The sequence below is a fragment of the Pygocentrus nattereri genome, chromosome 29, assembly GCF_015220715.1.
Source record: "Pygocentrus nattereri isolate fPygNat1 chromosome 29, fPygNat1.pri, whole genome shotgun sequence".
In the NCBI taxonomy this organism is placed as follows: domain Eukaryota; kingdom Metazoa; phylum Chordata; class Actinopteri; order Characiformes; family Serrasalmidae; genus Pygocentrus; species Pygocentrus nattereri.
The window spans coordinates 19,753,295-19,771,654 of NC_051239.1; the positions used below are offsets into that span (position 1 = coordinate 19,753,295).

Genomic DNA, 18,360 nt, shown 5'->3' on the forward strand with positions numbered 1-18,360 from the left:
CCCTTTGTGGATATTATCACAGTCACCTCCCCATCATTATCACTGTCACCAGCAGTGGCTTTCACTATGGTTTGGAAGAGTAACAGTGCTGATTACAGTGGGAACACCTGAGCCCCTGCTACATTAAATCACTGGCTGTGTACTCAGACAAGATGCCATTCTGATTACTTGCTCCATTTTGGCCAGGTTATTACTACCATAAAGCTTCCACTGCCACCACCAGACTGGACTTTATCTTGGAATTTCTAGACCATCTTCTATGATTTGGCTAAACAGACAAGGGCCCAGAATAGCTTTGTCCTGTAATTTGTATTATGCTTCCTGTGATTGGATACTACAGTAGCTTAGGAGTTGCAGAGGTAGATGGAGTGGTACAGGCATTTTGTGTGTACAAACACTTCTTATCCTGCAGGCTGCCTTGAGGAGCACTTTAGCGTGTGCACAGGTGGGGTGTGTGCAGTATGTGCAATGTTGGGACCAAAGGTGATCAAAAGATCCTTCAACTCCAGGCTTCCAACATAATATTATGAATAAAAAGAAGTCTTTTAATACTGGCAAAACACTTTCACTAATAACTGTTTTAAGTCTAAGTTATCAAGAGATGTCAATAAGGAAAGAGTCTTCAGATGCTGAGTTTGTAGAGGAGGGAAAAAGGTTTCTTCTTTTCAGCATCAGGTGGCACAGGGTTTCGAGAGCCCCAAGGCAGTGTACCAAACAGTAGCTTATATGCCATTTTAAGATTAGAGTAAGTGACACTTATCAGTCCCACAATGGGGAAATTTCACCACACTTGCCCGGAGCAGTGGACAGTCCTATCGATAAATTAAACAGACATTAGACACAGTAAACAGACAGGACAGTGCAGCACCGACACAGCACTCATTTCTGGACACAAGGCAGAGATCTTTAACATGCTGTTATCTGGGAGCCACGCAGTCAGATAACATACATAAACACAGCAGTTACTGAGGTAGAACAACTTCAGTAAACAGTGTAAACAGTGTTAGCAGCAATGTGCCAGATAGTGCAAGTAGAGCATCAAAAGTTCAGTCCTTGTGAGTTTAAAAATCTGATCGCTTAAGGAATAAAGCTGTTGCAGAGTCTGGCAGTGGTGGCACGGTCCATGTGAGGGATGGATGGGGTCGTCCACAATGCTAGCAGCTTTCCAGATACAACGTCTGGTGTAGACGCCCATGATGGAGGGACCTTGACATTTCAAGGTCAACTTGCCCCTCTCTTCACTGGGTCAATAAATATAAACAGGCCTATCTGTGAAACAGGGCCTTCCAGTGTCTAGAATCTCCGGTGCAGACAGACTAAGGACCGCCCTTTGCGAAAGAATTAATGTTCTCTGTTAGTGAATACTATCCATTTGGTTATTGATTATAATATCTAATCTGTTTTACTACTGATTAAGGGAATATTGACTCAAAATCTCCATCAGAAGCATTGGGCCTATTGTTAGCAAGTTCCATTCCTGATGATGTTACAGCTATCTGTGGCTGCTCTCTTTGGATGGGTAGGATGGCCCTCCCTCTTCCTACCCCAGCACTCAACATGATGATAGCCAACACAAGTGTTTGGTGTAAGACCTAACAACACTGGCACTTAGCTCAACGTGCTTGGAGGAGAATGCTAAGATGAAGCATGTTGTAGCCTTCAACCTCTCAGCTTGGTAGCATCAGGCAAAAGGGGGGACGCGCATTCTCTACTTTCCAAAATTCATGATTGAAGCCTCTTCAGTCAATTCAAGCTGAATGAACAAGAACAAGAGGCTTCAATCATGAAGGAGTTGGAGCAATATGTGCACATATGTATACCTAGCTTTGGAAAGTAGAGAATGGAGTCGAGTTTCTTGTTAGTATCGAGGGAAACTGCAGCTTTCCTCTTTTCTGTTGCTCATGGTATTGTGCTGCTTGTTGATTTACCCTTAATTCCTCCAGTGGCCTGTTGGAGGTGCTGGAGGTATCAATTTAAAAGTAGTATGTAAATGAGAGGCCTACCATTGCAGATTGTATCATATCACTACACAAGTGTGCAAGCAGCCAGGCTTCAGCTTGTAGTAGTACAGATGCATCAAAGCAGGTAAATGTGTTGACAATGTTGTAAAAAGCTAGTGCGATTAATCATTTTGGCCAGGTGTTGTTAAAGCATTGGCTTTGACAGCACTAGTATTTCACTGGGCCTTGCCTTGCGCTCTGTATCTGTGTATGTGTGAATGTATTTTGAATGCATGCATAGACTCGCATTCAAATGTCAGATGTTGACACAGGTGTTTGTGTGGGTTCATCGGCATGTGGGAGCATGCTCGAGAGACAGACAGAGAGACAGAGAGACAGACAGGGAGACAGACAGAGAGACAGACGCAGGCAGAGAGTAAGAGAAAGTAACAGAAAGAAAAAGCCAGCACAGTCATGTGATACTCTGACCGTTTCAGTCTTGATCCAATCAGAAGTGTAATTAAGAGTAATTTTCATTTCGATCATCCCTTAAAACAGTATGTGTTTTATTAATGAATGCATTTTTGTTACTGCGTCCCCACAATCATGCGTACAAGCGCACAAGCACATATGCATTGATAAATTGATATGAGATATGGAAATGACTGTATTCCCTGAGGCATTCTGAGAATAAAGTCATTTAAATCTTCGGTTCCGGCACATGAAGAGGATCTCAATGAGCAAATGGGCTCACATATAAAAAAAGACGATTATTAGGCAAGAGACTGAAAGAGCCACGAGGGACATATACAAGCAAGTCTTTTCATCTCTCCATTTCTGCAAGATGTTCCCCCTTAATGTGAGTTGACAGAGGTTCATTTTCGAATCATAAAGTCAGATTTGATTCGCAAAACGTCCTGGTCGTGTGATTTAAGCATGAAAACAGCTTGACGAAAACATTTCTACACTAATAATACAGTTCTGTAGAACAATGGCTTTTCCACACACCCGTGTTTGATGGACTCACTTGTACAGTTTTTGAAAGCGGCCTGTGCCATTTAGAGGTTGGTAGGTCTGCACAAGTCCATTTGCTGCAGAGGCTTGACTGATTTAAGTGACTATGCTGTGGGCGAGAACTATGTGGTTATAAACACTATAATACTGTCAGAGTGCTTTATGGGAAACTAACTATGTTGCTACAGGAAAGCAGTTGAAAGTAGCTGTCCATGGTGCTGCACATTACAGACTGCAAAGCTAACACAGTTCAGCGCAGCGGCAAACTGCCCATTCAAGCTAAGCCTTGAGTTCCAGTCATAAATGTTAAAACAGGCAAAAAAGTGAGCAAAAATAACTTCTTTGACAGGGATCTCCAACCCTGGTCCTGGAGAGCTGCTTTCCTTTAGAGTTTACATCCAGCCTGTATGCAATAAGCTGCCTCACCTCTCACTTTACTCTAATGCATCTGATCCAGCCAATCAGAGACTTGGGCAGAGGTTGATTAGCTGGAGCAGTGTGGAAAATTGTGGTTGGAACTAGGCTCTGCAGAAAGGCAGCTGTTCAGGACCAGCGTTGAGACCTCTGCTCTATGATAATGCTATTTTCTGTTAACATGCTTATGGACTTCTAGCAGCTTTTTAGTGTTAGGCTAACAACGAGACATCTTGATGCACGTGACTTTACAGGAGAAGGAAAATGCATACTTCATTTTTAATGTAAGTCCATGGAACCAGAATTTTCACCAAGCAATTTTGAGCCGTTTCTTTTGGTCCATTCATTATGAAATTTACACACAATATATAGAACAACAGACACTTTCAAATTATGTCAAAAAGTAAAAAACAACTTAATGGAGATAAGAGGTTTTGTTCCGACAACAGCGATATATTCCATCTTGCATGTAGCACTTTTACAGTGACTTCTTCAGTAAAGAGTTGTGAAATAGAGCTGCTACTGTTTTCCTTTTTTAACAAATAACTGAAACCCTCTGGTTAGGCCATCTTTCAGATTCACAGTCTGACATGTCCAAGACTTCAGAAGGCCTGAAATTGTGATATTTTCTCACAAAAGTAGCCACACCTATTTTCAAATCCAACTGCCACAGTCATTTTCTAAATAGTAATTAATCTGATGCATGAGGCCTTCAGTCTAGCTCCTGGATTTCTAAGCAATAGGCAAGTTTGCTTGGCTGTGTTTACTTTGATCCCACAGGGAAAAAATATCAGGCATTTCAAAAATGTATCCTGTTTGTTTCCAAGCAATATCTAACAATAGCAAACAGCAGACGACACTTCATATAGAAGTAAACATGTGAGACAAGTAACAGATCCTTAACCTTTAATAAGATGGTAATATTGATCATATTATTTATCACATAGTGACATTTCTTACACAACACTTAAGCCTGTATGACTCCTGTGTGTTATCTGAACATTGCGAATGTGGCAGTTGTAAGTGTAAGCTGAAGCACATCTGTTGCATTTTGATAAATTAACCCACACAGTTCTGACCTCAACTTAATGTGTTACTAAAATTAAATGAAAAGTTTTTAGTTACCCACTTAAAACTGCCACGCCAGACATGTATTTACAATGCATTGCTGAATAAGTGGTGTTGCTATGGTGAACAACCAGTGTTGCCATGGTAACCGAGGGATGTTTCTCACCTGCAGGTTGGGATCCTCCTCATGCTGTAGGTGGGCCTCCTCTGCTGCCTCTACCAAACGCTGAAGTGAAAGAGAAAGACAGAGAAATGATGGGGTAGAGGGTTGGGGTTGAGAGAGAGAGAGAGAGAGAGAGAGAGAGAGAGAGAGAGAGAGAGAGAGAGAGAGAGAGAGAGATTAACGTTTATGTTTAATCTAATACACTTGTCTTTATTGTTGTATTTTCAAAAAAAGGCAAAGTGTCCAAAAAAACCTCAACATGCTCATCAAACAATGTTCTTTACAGACTTCTCTGACGTTTTATTTTACCAAAGTAACATTGCAAATACGCCAATATATGTGCGCAAATGTCTTCATGCACACACATCTTTTTTTTTTCTGATGGTTTAGTTCAGGTGAGGTCTGGAACACAAAGAGCAGACGGCTCTAATCTCGCTCATTGCCACTTTTCTTTTCTTCTCAGCTTCATTTTCTCAAATCTATTTCTGTTTTGCTTCCCCTGCTTGGAGGAAAGCAGATTATTACTTCGTTCTGTCTCAATCATCTGACAAAGAAAAGTATGAATGTAAAATGGGACTTTAGAAACCATCTCCATCTCTTTCTTTGTTCCCCTTTCTTTCCTGGTCTCCCACACACTATTTACCACATTGCCTGAAACCCATCCACTCAAATTTGCTCCATGTTTTAATACTATTTCCTGTATACGTACAGATGCTTTTTAGAATGAAAGAAAAAAATAGTCAACTGGAAGAAATCAGAATGAGTTAGGGCCGTCTCAAAAAGCATCTGGATTCAGGATTTGAATGCTTATTATTTATATTATTATTATTTGAATGAGTACCCAAATATTCACATTCAAAACAAAACCACATTTAAAAAAATAACATTCATGTTTCACATTGAACTGAAGTTTTGAGTGTGTTTATAACAGAAGTTCAAAACGTGTCCGGTAGGCAGCAACACTACACAAACTGAATTCCAAAAAGGCTGGGACGCAAAGTGAAACGCTAATGAAAACAGAAAGCAGTGATGAGTAAATTCTGAAAAAACGGGACCAAAACATCTTATTTGATGTTTTAGATTTGAATTTCACTAGCTAATAATCACTCAGATCTTTTGCCTAAATACATCCACAACACCTCCCTCAGCCAATTCAGATCACATCCACGTATTCATTACGGTCCTGCAGACTTATGGAAAAGGCTTTGGACAGTGAGACTCACTGTAAACTATAAAAATGAACAAAACTTCACTGTCTAGCTGAACACTGTGTGCAGTCACTTCAGACACGATGTTCTGTATCACATACTTAGTCATCATGAATGCATGTAGACATCACAGAGAATGTCATTTCTGTTTGTTTTATATATATATATATATATATATATATATATATATATATATATATATATATATATATATATATATATATATATATATATATATATATATATAAAAAATTGTTCATTTGAATTTTTTAACTGATGATATATTTTAAAAAATGGAAATAACTGAAAATCTGATCTCTGATCTAGAAATCATGAATCCATTCGAAGTTCTGTGAGGGAGGTGGAATTCAGCACAATTTGTTATATAAATGTAAAATGAATATATTAAATAAATATAAAATGACCCAGTGTTTGGCTACTGTAACGTGGAGCGAGGAGGCGGACGCACGCGCTGACATAAGCGACTTCTATTATGGGCAGATCCAGGGTCATGGTCAAAACGGTCCAGGTTCAAACAGCCGATACGGAGAGCAGGAGGGACAGACGTGACAAAATGATCACAGAACTCCAAACAGACCAGAAATAAACAAAACTCCTCAAACAAGAACCAAACACGAGAATACAATACAAACATCCAACAAACACAGAGCAACACAGGGCTTACATATCAGAGGCAAGACAGGTGGGAAACAGGTGGTAACAATCAGGGGAGGAGTCAGACAACAAGGGGGCTGGACTGAACCAAAACAAACGGAAGATCAAAAGTAAACAAAAAGCACATGGAGGAGTGGGAGGAGCCAATCGTGACGGCTACACTGTGAAATCTTGCTCATTTTAAGTTGCTTCATGACCTTCACCTGCATGACCTTGTGGACGTGGAGTCTGTTAAACGTGGAGTTTGTTAGCAACATTAGACATGCAGCTCCCGCTCCAGGTTAAAACTTTTGTGAACCATGTCTTGGCTCATCAACTGCACCTGGCGTGAGTGGAACATTCTGTCATTTTGATTATTCCTTTAACAGACTGTGGTTGTGGTTTTTGCCCAGTTCTCCTTTCCATGGCAACAGTACGCCCTGCTCCATTCTTCAGCTCTATCTTGCAATAATAAGTGCCGTGTGCTTGTGTGTCTAAGAGAACACAGAAACATTAAGCAGGGATAGCAGGTCATGGAGACCTGATGCCCAGTCGCCAAAACTCCCTCGGTAGTGTTAGACAGAGAAAGAGAGAGACAGACAGACATTATGCTGTAAGAGGATCATCTCATTAAGCACTTTTCACTGAGAGAGAGAGAGAGAGAGAGAGAGAGAGAGAGAGAGAGAGAGAGAGAGAGAGAGAGAGAGAGAGAGAGAGAGAGAGAGAGAGAGAGAGAGAGACACACATTGTACTTCTAGGGGATCACTCATTAAGCACTTTTCATTGCATATGAAATACAATTATCATTAACACTGTGGGGAGACTTTTATTCAAAGTGTGTGTGGTTTCATTCAAAGGTCCCGAGTAAGCACCCTTCACACCAGACACAGAGACACCAGGAATACTGATACTGGGGTCTGCTGTACAAAAAATGATCTAATTCATTCATAGATCACTGCAGGTTGTGTTTGTGTGTGGGAGCTTGTGGCCAGAGAAACAGGGTGCTGTCTGGATCAAACGGTGAAGTGGATGAGATAACAATAAAGAGCAGCATTTTCAAAGGTCTGACCAGTTGCTGTCTCACTCACAGGCTAAATGCCAGCGCCCTTGCGTGTGTGTTGTTGAGTGTGTTTGCATGAGAGAGATAAGACTATAAGCATCTGACTGAAGTATGACAGCATTTTTCCAAAACACAAACCCTTGATGTTTGACACTCGTCAGTCTAACTCTACGATCAGGCTCCTATCAAACACATTATCCAATCACAAAGGCAGCTTTGTGTTTCTCGTTATTTCTTCTCAGGATTCCCAATTTAAATGTCAGAAAGAGAGGTTTCCCTGCAGGGCTTCATTTTAGTTTGTCAGAATTTATTTACATCTGAGGAGCACATTAAAAGCTTTCCTGGGGTTACTTCATCATCCTACTAAAACTGAACCAACACTGAAGTATTCAGTAGATCCTTTATAACTGAGGCAGTGTAATAATAGAAGCAGTCGTGTTGTCTAGTAGCTGCAAAATATCAGGTTTCACCCTTACATCAGCAAAAGCAAAGCTGGGCCTGCCCTGATTTTCCCGCTTTTACAAATGTGCACAATCTGAAGCGATTTTCCACGTAGGGAGTTCGACTGGAAGCGAGTCTGCAGTTCCTACCAGTCCACAGTGGAGAGCATTCTGACCAGCAGCATCACAGTCTGGTATGGCAGGTCCACTGTTGCAGAACGGAAGGCCCTGCAAAGGGTTGTTAAACTGCCCAGCCAATCAATGTTGCTGTCTTCCTACCCATACAAGATGTTTACAATAAAAGATGTCTGAGGATAGCCAGCAGTGTCACCTCAGACCCCACACACCCCAGCCACTTACTGTTCCACCCACTGCCACCTGGTAAGAGATATGAGAACCTTCCAGCCAGAACCACCAGGATCAAGAACAGTTTCTACCCTCAAGCTATTAAACTGGTGACGCACGGAGCAGCCACCAGATCATGAATACAAACACTGCTCAAACATGCCACACGTTTTGCACATACTGTATGTATTCACACTGTCTGTGCGCCACACTTCTGCGTCTGGTTTATCCTGTACTCCATGGCTCAATCCTATTTTACCCCTTCCACCTGCCACTTAGCCCTTATCCCTTTTGCACGTTCACGTCTAGGGCTCGGGTGTCCTAATTTCTGTTGAGATAGAGGGGTCGGGCAAAGTGTTAGGGCATCGTGGCCCTCCAAACGGAGATTTTTCAGAGGCATTATCAGAAAAAAAGAAAAGCCGACAAGCTGGCTGCGCGAGCGACCGAAGAACCCCATAAATGTATGTATTTTATCCTTTAAAGGATTATGATAACCATTATATTGTCTTAGTTTAATGTCGTTTCAGTGTATTATGGTTGTTTTCTTCATAACAAGCACAAAAAATCGCTAACAGCTTGCTAATGTCTCGGTTCCACCTTAAATAGTCCAGCTGAAATAGTTCTGACGCTTGAAGTGCCAGAATGTAACAGAATGGAACAGGAAAAACAGAAGCTGGTGACTTCAGCTTCATATCACCAAAGAATTAGGAGTGGCTGATGATAAATAACTGTCTCTTTGAAAACATGTGATGTCCAATGTAACTAAAGCCCAGCAGAGAGGTTGCTGAACTTTGCCCTTCTCTGCTGTAACTGAAGACAGGCCGGGTCGCCTACAGAGCAGCGCTAGACGCCTGTTAGCAATGTTGTTTTTGTTTTTTTTTAGGGTTGCCCCCCTTTTGTAGGACAAGATTTCAACCACTACCCCTAACTCAGTTCCAAGGGGTTAGGGTGACACTCAAAAACAGGGGGTAGGGGTAAAGAGAAGAAATGGGATTGGGCCGTTGTCTCTTTCTTGTATCGTCGTTTTTTATACATACTCTCCGTCATCCAACTAGAACAAGTGCACCAGAGAAGTTGGCCGAACACGTCCCGTTATACTGTGATGGTGTATATGTGCAATGACAATAAAGCTGAATTTAACTGACGTGAAATGAATAGTCACTCTTTAGCTTTTCGATGGAGCTCTGGAGGGATCAGTGATCACTCTTTTTATAATATCCAGTCAGCAGCCAGTTTGTCATGAAACATCTCCAGCTCTGACTGTGGTCTGTGTTTGAACTCCATATTCATCCACAGTTTACTTGTTCTCTATGCTTCTTGTTTGCACCAAAAAGCAGAAACATGTCCAGTCCAGTTTTATATGCATCACATGAAAAAAGGGGGGGTGTTGATTGCTTTTTATAGATAAAATTCGTTCCCTGTTTTTGTCTCATCATCTAGTGTGCAGCTTGATAACAGGAAATGCAGTTAGATAAAGATTAAGTGTGTGGTATTAAGTGTTGAAAAGGTTATGTAGTGTCGACCCAGCAGAAAACATCTTTTACTTAATTTTCTGTCCCTCAGAGGTGAAACATCAGCATTGCTAGCGGTTTACATGCGTGCATGACAAAGCATTTCACGTTTGCTGATTCAAGACGTTTGGGCCTTTTAACCTTGCTATGTGCATGTTGGCGCTTTGTGATGGTAATAAACATTTTTTATTTAACAACTGTTAGCAACCGTCCCCAAAGAAGGACGTCTGTGTGTGGTGGGAGAAGCAGTATTGTCCAGACCCAAGATATTTTTCTCGGACTTGTCGTGGACTCAACCATCGGCCTCGGTAAATATAACCTCTGTTCTCAACTGAAACCAAGGCAAAATGTTGCACCAATGACAAGATCAGGACACGTTGGGCTTGAGCTATCAACAAGCCACCTAAAGCTGGAGAAACAGAGCTTTTCACCGATAAGCCATGTGTACCGTGTGCTGTATACATCCCTGTGAAATCCCAGGACAGGTCTACACTAAATCTGCGGAGTCATCTGTGTTGCCTGTCCTTTAGATCAGCACACAGGTCAAAGTTCCTCAGCTACTTTTTGTTTTAGTTTGCTTGGCAGCCAGAGGATAAAACACCGTCCGGCAGATGCTTGAACCTGTCTTGGACCGCAGTCCTAGCAGTACGCATAGCTCAGGATAAAGGTTCATAACACAAAAAGTTACACACTTAATGCAACACAAACAACCAAAAAGCTAAAACTATATCAAAACTATACACACACCATGATATGACATAATTATATATATATATATATATATATATATATATATATATATATGTGAGCACAATGTCTCCAGGCGCACAAGGATATACAATGAGCAAATGGTGAGATCGGATAGGCTACTTTCCATTTTGCCACAGGAGAGCAGAGAGTTTCACAGTCATTTAGGAGCAGAGATTTTCCAAATGCTTTTGTATGAAGCTCAGATGTTCATAACTCAGAGCTGCATTTGGAGACCAATTCTTTTAAGGACTGTCAAAAAGTTCTAGTTGCTGACATCATAAACTCTTCACCTTGGTTGTCATCGTGCCAATACCATGTCAGTTCATGTCAGGTGTGAAAGTCCTGGCTGAACTCCACCGACTTCACAATGACTTAATCATTCAATGGTTTAGATGTAAACAAAATCATTCAGAGTGGTTTGGTGTGAAATGCACTTTTCTAGAGAATTTACCAAGTCAATATTGTTCACCATTATAGTACAAGGAGCCAGGAGTCCTTGTGTCTACGCTACAAATATCACCAGTTTATCTGCTATCCTAATTGACCAGTGAACTTACATATTTATAAGTACTTATAAGTTTTTTATTTGTCACACTGATAATAGTAAAACAGCTAAATGTGAAAAAAGTTTCCTTTGGGTACTTTTTCTGTCCCTGTTAGAAGAACCAGAAATCCTGAAGTTACGTCTTGTTTTGAAGCTAAACACAAATACCAAAGTCAAACAACTCTACAAACTGAACTAAAAACCCACGAATTCTACTCAAAACCAGGGAAAACATGCAAAGCTGATTTCTTCAAGTGCCGGCTGCTAAACAAAACTGCTGTTCTCTCTTTTGTTTTCCACAACAGAAGCTAGTATTAAGGTAAGAAACACTCGTGAGTGAAATAAATTAGTCGTCGTTAGTCACTGTGCATATATCACTGTTAGCCGTTAGCTTACAGACTGTCTAAAGCAGGCCATGCAGTAAAATAACTATTCTGGTTCAAATTGATGTGGCTCTATGATAATTTTGGAAAGAGGGGTCTCCTCGAAGTCCTTTGCATACCCTACTCTTCTAAAATAGGAAAGAAAACTAAAAGGATAAACTTTAAACAAAAGCCATTGTTAGCCATGTAAAGCCAACGGCCGTAGCTACAAGCTACAGGCACAAAACAACATCTCAGGTATCAAGCAACGCATTCATAACCATTTTGTAATAAATTAACGGGATGTAGCTTTTAGAGCCATTCAATGCTTTGGACATCTGGTTCCCAGTACTATAATGGTGAACAGCTCTGACTCTGAATTTCTCTAGAAAGTGGCATTTCACAACAAACCAATACAAGTTTCTCAGCTAATTTAATGCCAAAAAATATACATATTCCTGCATTAGGTTGTGCCCAAGTCTTACTTTCTTTAGGATTCAAAGTTTCTCACAATTGGCAAAAGAGTCATATAAAATTTGATCATCCATAGCCTTCTCATGTGGCCTCCTAATGTAGTGTAGATATCAATGTATATACTACTATTCATCAATGTATATACTACTAGACACCGACTTCTAGCAGTTGTAAAAAAAAAAAGGCCTTTATGTTAGTAAAACTCACCTTCCTGAGGAAAATCAACACATTTTCAGCTGTGTTAGACCTTTTCTCCACTTTAAAACAGGCACAATGACAGCAAAGGCCCTTTCAGAGGCTGAGTGTATTTTAAAAGAGTGAATGTGAAAACTGCATAGCTGGCATAGGTTCTCAAGAAAAGACTAGTATGCCCTATTGTTATCCTACAGTGGGCCATTGCTACTAAGTGTAGAAGGAAGGGGCCGCTTCTTCCAAGTAGTGTGGGATGTATTATGCATTAAGTGTATTAAGTGGTCAAGGAGAAGTGCTAGTAGTGCCACCAGTGTCCATTTTTAAGAAAATAATTCCAAGAGAACTGGACATCAGATCTGAGCTCATACAACGACAAGAACCGGAGAAAAGAACCCCCTTATTGGGGACACTGCCTCACTCAGTACACTTTTCTTTTCCCCTCTTTTTTCATTGTAAAAGTTGTAAACATATGCAAATCACAACTTTAATGTGCACTTATTGTCCAATATACAGTCTATAGTGACCAACATATGCTGCCCATTCAGATGTGCACACTCGCACCTAACAGATGCGTTTCTCAGTTTAAAGTCATTAAGTGTTTATCACAGTCTCGTCTCTCAATGTGTGAGTTGTAGTGCCTCATATAAAAGTGATGGGCCTGACATTGGCAGGAGTCATCATCACACCTATTCTTCACTTTATGTATAGATAAATGGGTAATAGTACGATGGATCGCCTTCACATGTCTCGGTAAAGTCAGGGTGCTCTATGCTCCTGCCCAAACTGCAAATAGGCCTATATATCATAATTATGCACACAATGAGCATCATGGAGAGTTTTTTCTTAATGTTATCAGATATCTTATTCTGCATATAACCACCCACCACTGCTACAGAAAAAGTTATATTGAAAATATTCAAAAATAAAATTTGCTTACCTTTTAATATGTAGTTTCTTTATACAGTATCATGATAAAACTGTAATGACAGGTTAGGTTATTATCTTAATATAACTTTTATCTTTTTATATCAGCACATGCAGTCTTGTATATCCTTATCCCCATGTTACACGTTGCCTGCCAACTTTGCAATCTGTTTCTTGAAATAGCCACTTGTGGACATTGTGTGTGCACTGGCATCAGCACTGACAGCCCCAAACTGGCTGTCTTGCGGACAACACATCCTAGTGTGCCATGCTGGCATTGTGACAATGGCCATAGGATGGGAGCTTCAGCCAAGAAAAGTAGGAGAGCCAAGAATTAGGAAGTATCCGTCTCTCATTCATCACTGGCGAATGGAAGTCGGGTCATCCTGCTCCAGTAACTCTGCTGTTTTCGCAAAGACACAGCATTGATGTACACCATCATCAAACGACAGCGAATGAGTATCTCAGCATTTCTTTTCATGTAGTTAAGATGATGCAGCTAAACTGTAAACAGACTGGACAAAAAAAGGAAAGCCTGGCCTGGTGTACCAGACCATGTTTTTCTCACTGAAACTCATTATTAACTGAAATATGCACTCAAATCTGAGTAGTCACGCTGATTGGAGTACGTGCTGTGCTTTGTTTATTTGGATCACTGAAACACTGATCTATCTGTTACTGAAAACAAACAGAAACAAACAGAATGCTTATGAAAACAGAGTTAACACCACCAGGGCAAAGATGACACACAAACATTTTAAGCCTACATTTTGGTTGCAATACGCTTAACCTCTCTCTCCACTATTCTAGGTTTCGAACAGAACCCAGTGAGTCTGCCCCATTATGGGATCAATTCTTTTCTCAGTGTATCTCTTGACAGCTGGCTTCGAATTGGCAGATCATTTTTAAGAGAAATATGGTCCAGTGATAATGTCAGGTTTTCAGAATTGCATTAGGCCGTGTGAGTAGAAGGGAGATGACATGATTAAGATTAAGAGACCCTTATTAGTCCCACAACGGGGAAATTTCACCTCTGCATTTATCCCATCCGTGAAGCGAAACACCACATACACACTGGTGAGCACACACACTAGGGGGCAGTGAGCACACTTGTCCAGAGCAGTGGGCAATCCGCAGCGCCCAGGGAGCAGTTGGGGGTTGGGTGTCTTGCTCAAGGACACCTCAGTCATGTGCTGTCGGCTCTGGGGATCGAACCGGCGACCTTCTGGACACAGGGCCAGTTCCCTAACCTCCAGCCCACGACTCTAGCTGGAACACAGCCTGTGCTGTGTGGCGTATTTGGCTTGCTAACTAAAACGCTCTACTTTTAAAAAAAAAACATTATTTTTTCTCTTTTATTTCTCTGTTACTGTCTTTCTCCCCTACAAAGAGAAGTGTGCACAACAGTGTACCACCCACTATCTTTTTATTTCAGTATCTCTGTTCCACCCCTCTACTTCGTTCTCTTTCTCCACAATAGCCATCATAGACTTTTGTGGTCCTGAACAGCTTCCACCAAAAGGCAACTACTGTTCTTCAAGCTTTATAGTCACAGCCTATGACCAACACTGACCATTCTCTTATTCTTTGTTTCATTGTATTTTTCCTGTGCAACATTAGTAACTTCCTGTGATTTAACTCTTAAAAATACCTACTCGCTCCACTCCACTTCTTAACCTCTGAGGCTGTGGAAAAAAACAGCTCTTTCACTCTTGATCTTCCTTTTATGGATTATTGACATCAGGCTTACATTTTGCCATGCTAAGCAGATATACTGAAGCGTTATACTGAAGCCTCAAAGCAGCATGTTTCAAAAGTTAAAGCAACTGACCTTAAAATCTACATGTATTATTAATGCAATCAAAAAAAGAAGGCAAGAAAAAAGCAAGGCTCTGCAAAGCAGACTGGCAGTGCTGACCTAGACTAACAACTAGGTCGAAAGACGTAAAGAGAGGGAGAGAGGCAGAGACTATGCTTGATTGACTGAAATACAAAAGTCCAGATCTGCCAAGCAAACTCCCCTTAGAGGAAAGAGAAGAAGAAAGAGGGCTCAGAAAGTTTGCATTGACTCTTAAAGAGACAGAAAGACATTATCTGTGATTTTAAGGGGCATCACAGAAACGATGAATGGCTGCAGCAAAATACACAACAATTGCATAGCAGTAGCTGCATCAGTGTATGAAATGTCTTAGAACTTCAGGGTTCTTTGCCTTGTAAGGTGTTTTCCTCTGACTGCTGAATGATTAGCATTGATCCTGGCACTCACACACCATGCGCCACACACAGCAATATCGGGTCAGGAAAAAAAAAATGCTTGTACCAGGTTCAGTCCAGTACATGTGGCCCTAATTAAGCCTGGGTCCTGAGGGCTCCACAGGTCTTGAGCCATCTCACACTAAAAAAATAACTACGCAGTGGAGGAGGAAGAAAAATGTGTATTAATGAAAAGTCTTTAAGTCAGATTTAAAAGAGGAAAAAGAAGAGCCTCCCTGAGGGATTGAGGAAGAGAATTCCAGAGTTTGGGGGCCATGGCACTGAAGGACCTCCCTCCCAATGTGGACAGTCTAGTGCGTGGAACAGCAAGTAAGTTATTGCAAGAAGACCTGAGAGGGCGAGAGGGAGTGTAAGAGGTCAGCAGTTCTCGGAGGTAGGGGGGAGCAGGTTATGCAAAGCTTTGAAAGTGAGAAGTAAGATTTTAAACTTTATATGGGACGGGACCGGTAGCCAGTGTAGCTGAGAGAGAATGGGGGGGTGATATGAGATGAACGCTCAGAACTCAGAAGTTCTGAATGTCCTGTAGCTTTTGGATAGACTTTACAGGGAGACCAACAAAAAGGGAGTTACAGTAGTCAAGAAAAGGTACAGGAAAAGTCAGCATTCATTCAGGAACATTGACAAACAGTAAATGTGCTTAAGTCAGAATGTGTTTCATTTCCAGTCAATTCGTTCTAAGTGTGCCACTCATTTTCCAGCATCAGGAGAAAAACATATTCAACAGACATTGGTTTTCAGAAGTGTTCCTGAGCCCATGCAGTAATTTCATTAATGCAGTGCTGCCTAAGGGCCCAAAGATCATGGCCAACAAATACTGGTTTTAGCCTTTCTTCTTGCTTACGGGGATTCTCCAGATTCTCTGAATCCTTTAATGAATATCATGTACTGTAGATGATGAAAAGTAAAAGTTCTTTGCTATTTTATGTTGTGAAATATTATTCTTGAATTTGCCTAAGCAGTCTTATACAGAGTGGTGAACCCCTCCACATCTGTACTTCTGAAAGACTCAGCCTTTCTGAGATGTTCTTTTCACACCCAATCATGTTAATGACTTATTGCCAATCAAACACCAGGTGTTTTTTTTCCAGCATTACACAACTTTACCAGCCTTTTGTTGCTCCTCTCCCAACTTTTCTGGAACTTGTTGTTGGCATCAAAGTCAAAATGGGCATATATTTAAAAAAAAAACAATACAATTCCTCAGTTTTTTCAATTACATATAGGATTTAAATAATTGCACATCACTGAATGTTGACGCAGGGCGTCACAACTTTTTTTGGAAATGGGGTTGTATCAGTTTTTTTTTTCAGTATTTTTCCACACTTTGTCATTATTGATTCCATTCTATTTAGGAGCTTGGTTTCAGTTTTTCAACGAAATCAAAGAAATCCATGATCCCCCCCCCCCCCCACTAACTAAGTCTGGGAACTAAGTCTGGGAAACTAAGTCTGGGAAACTAATGCTGTTTCTTTCTTTGACTTCTCCCCTTTCAAATGCAAGTGGATTATCTCATGTCTAACCTCCTCAAATGTGCCTCCTGAAAAACAAATAACATGTAATTCATGGCTGTAATAAATGAAGTGAGTATGACTTTCTACACGAATATTTCCTTTAATTATTTATTCCTTATTTGTATGAGTCTTCATTATTGATCTGGCCAAGAAGGAAACAAATCAGCAAAAATACTTGTGCACACATACACGCTAGTATTCTCACTCTGAGTGCCGCGGATGCTGTAAAATGAACTGATATGGCTATGGACCAAAAATGTTCATTTCATCTCATTTTTAATTTGAAAGATAACGATGCAGCTTCAAAGAGAAGATTAACATAATTTACAAATGACTCTCTGGTCTGAGGTCAGGTTTCTTCACTCAAACTTAAACTCAAAGCTTATAAGAACTGGCCTTTATGAAGGACCCTTGGCTATCGTACGCTTCGGCAGTTAAAATGTCGTGCATGTGTGTGTGCACGAGTAGTTTTTTTCTCTTCTGCAGTCGTACTATGGTCCTCATTCAAGAATGGTGCGAAATCAAAAGCAGCAAACAAGCACACTTGTTTTATCATCTTTACAGGGCACTTTACCTGAACTAAGCACAGAGAGGTAACAAATTAAAGGAAAAAACCTGAATAAATCAATGGAAAAATATTACGCATGAGGGTGCTTTCAGACAGGAAGTGGATATATTGGGCAAAGAATGTTGGAGATGGAGCTGCTGGGCAGAAGGAGAAGAGGTAGACCTCAGAGAAGGTTTATGGATGTAGTGAAGGTGGACATGGAGATGGTTGGTGTGAAAGTAGAGGAGGCAGTGGATAGGGCAAGATGGAGGCAGATGATCCGCTGTGGAGACCCCTAAAGGGAGCAGCCGAAAGAAGAAGGAGACGGAGAAGGAGGAGGAGAAGGAGAAGGAGAAGGAGAAGAAGAAGACCTCAGAGAAGGTTTATGGATGTAGTGAAGGTGGACATGGAGATGGTTGGTGTGAAAGTAGAGGAGGCAGTGGATAGGGCAAGATGGAGGCAGATGATCCGCTGTGGCGACCCCTAAAGGGAGCAGCCGCGAGGAGGAGGAGGAAGAAGAAGAAGCAGAAGAAGAAGCAGAAGAAGCAGAAGAAGCAGAAGCAGAAGAAGAAGAAGCAGCAGAAGCAGAAGAAGAAGAAGCAGCAGAAGAAGCAGAAGCAGAAGAAGCAGCAGAAGAAGCAGCAGAAGAAGCAGCAGAAGAAGCAGCAGAAGCAGCAGAAGAAGCAGCAGAAGCAGCAGAAGAAGCAGAAGAAGCAGCAGAAGAAGCAGCAGAAGCAGCAGAAGAAGCAGAAGCAGAAGAAGCAGAAGAAGAAGCAGAAGAAGCAGAAGAAGAAGCAGAAGAAGAAGAAGCAGAAGCAGAAGAAGCAGCAGAAGAAGCAGAAGCAGAAGAAGCAGCAGAAGAAGCAGAAGCAGAAGAAGCAGAAGCAGAAGAAGAAGCAGAAGCAGAAGCAGAAGAAGCAGAAGAAGAAGCAGAAGAAGAAGAAGCAGAAGAAGAAGAAGCAGAA

At 41.1% G+C, this 18,360-nt stretch overlaps 1 protein-coding gene across 3 annotated transcripts in view; it reads right to left on the minus strand.

The window, feature by feature from the left end:
- The window catches only part of cacna2d3a (calcium channel, voltage-dependent, alpha 2/delta subunit 3a), a 338,457-nt gene that overhangs the window by 248,801 nt on the left and 71,296 nt on the right, over positions 1-18,360 (minus strand). For all 3 annotated transcript variants that reach the window (XM_037536196.1, XM_037536195.1, XM_037536194.1), the window contains exon 4: positions 4,603-4,662. In XM_037536196.1, the coding sequence (XP_037392093.1) occupies positions 4,603-4,662 (60 nt within the window). The remainder of the gene's footprint in view (positions 1-4,602; positions 4,663-18,360) is intronic.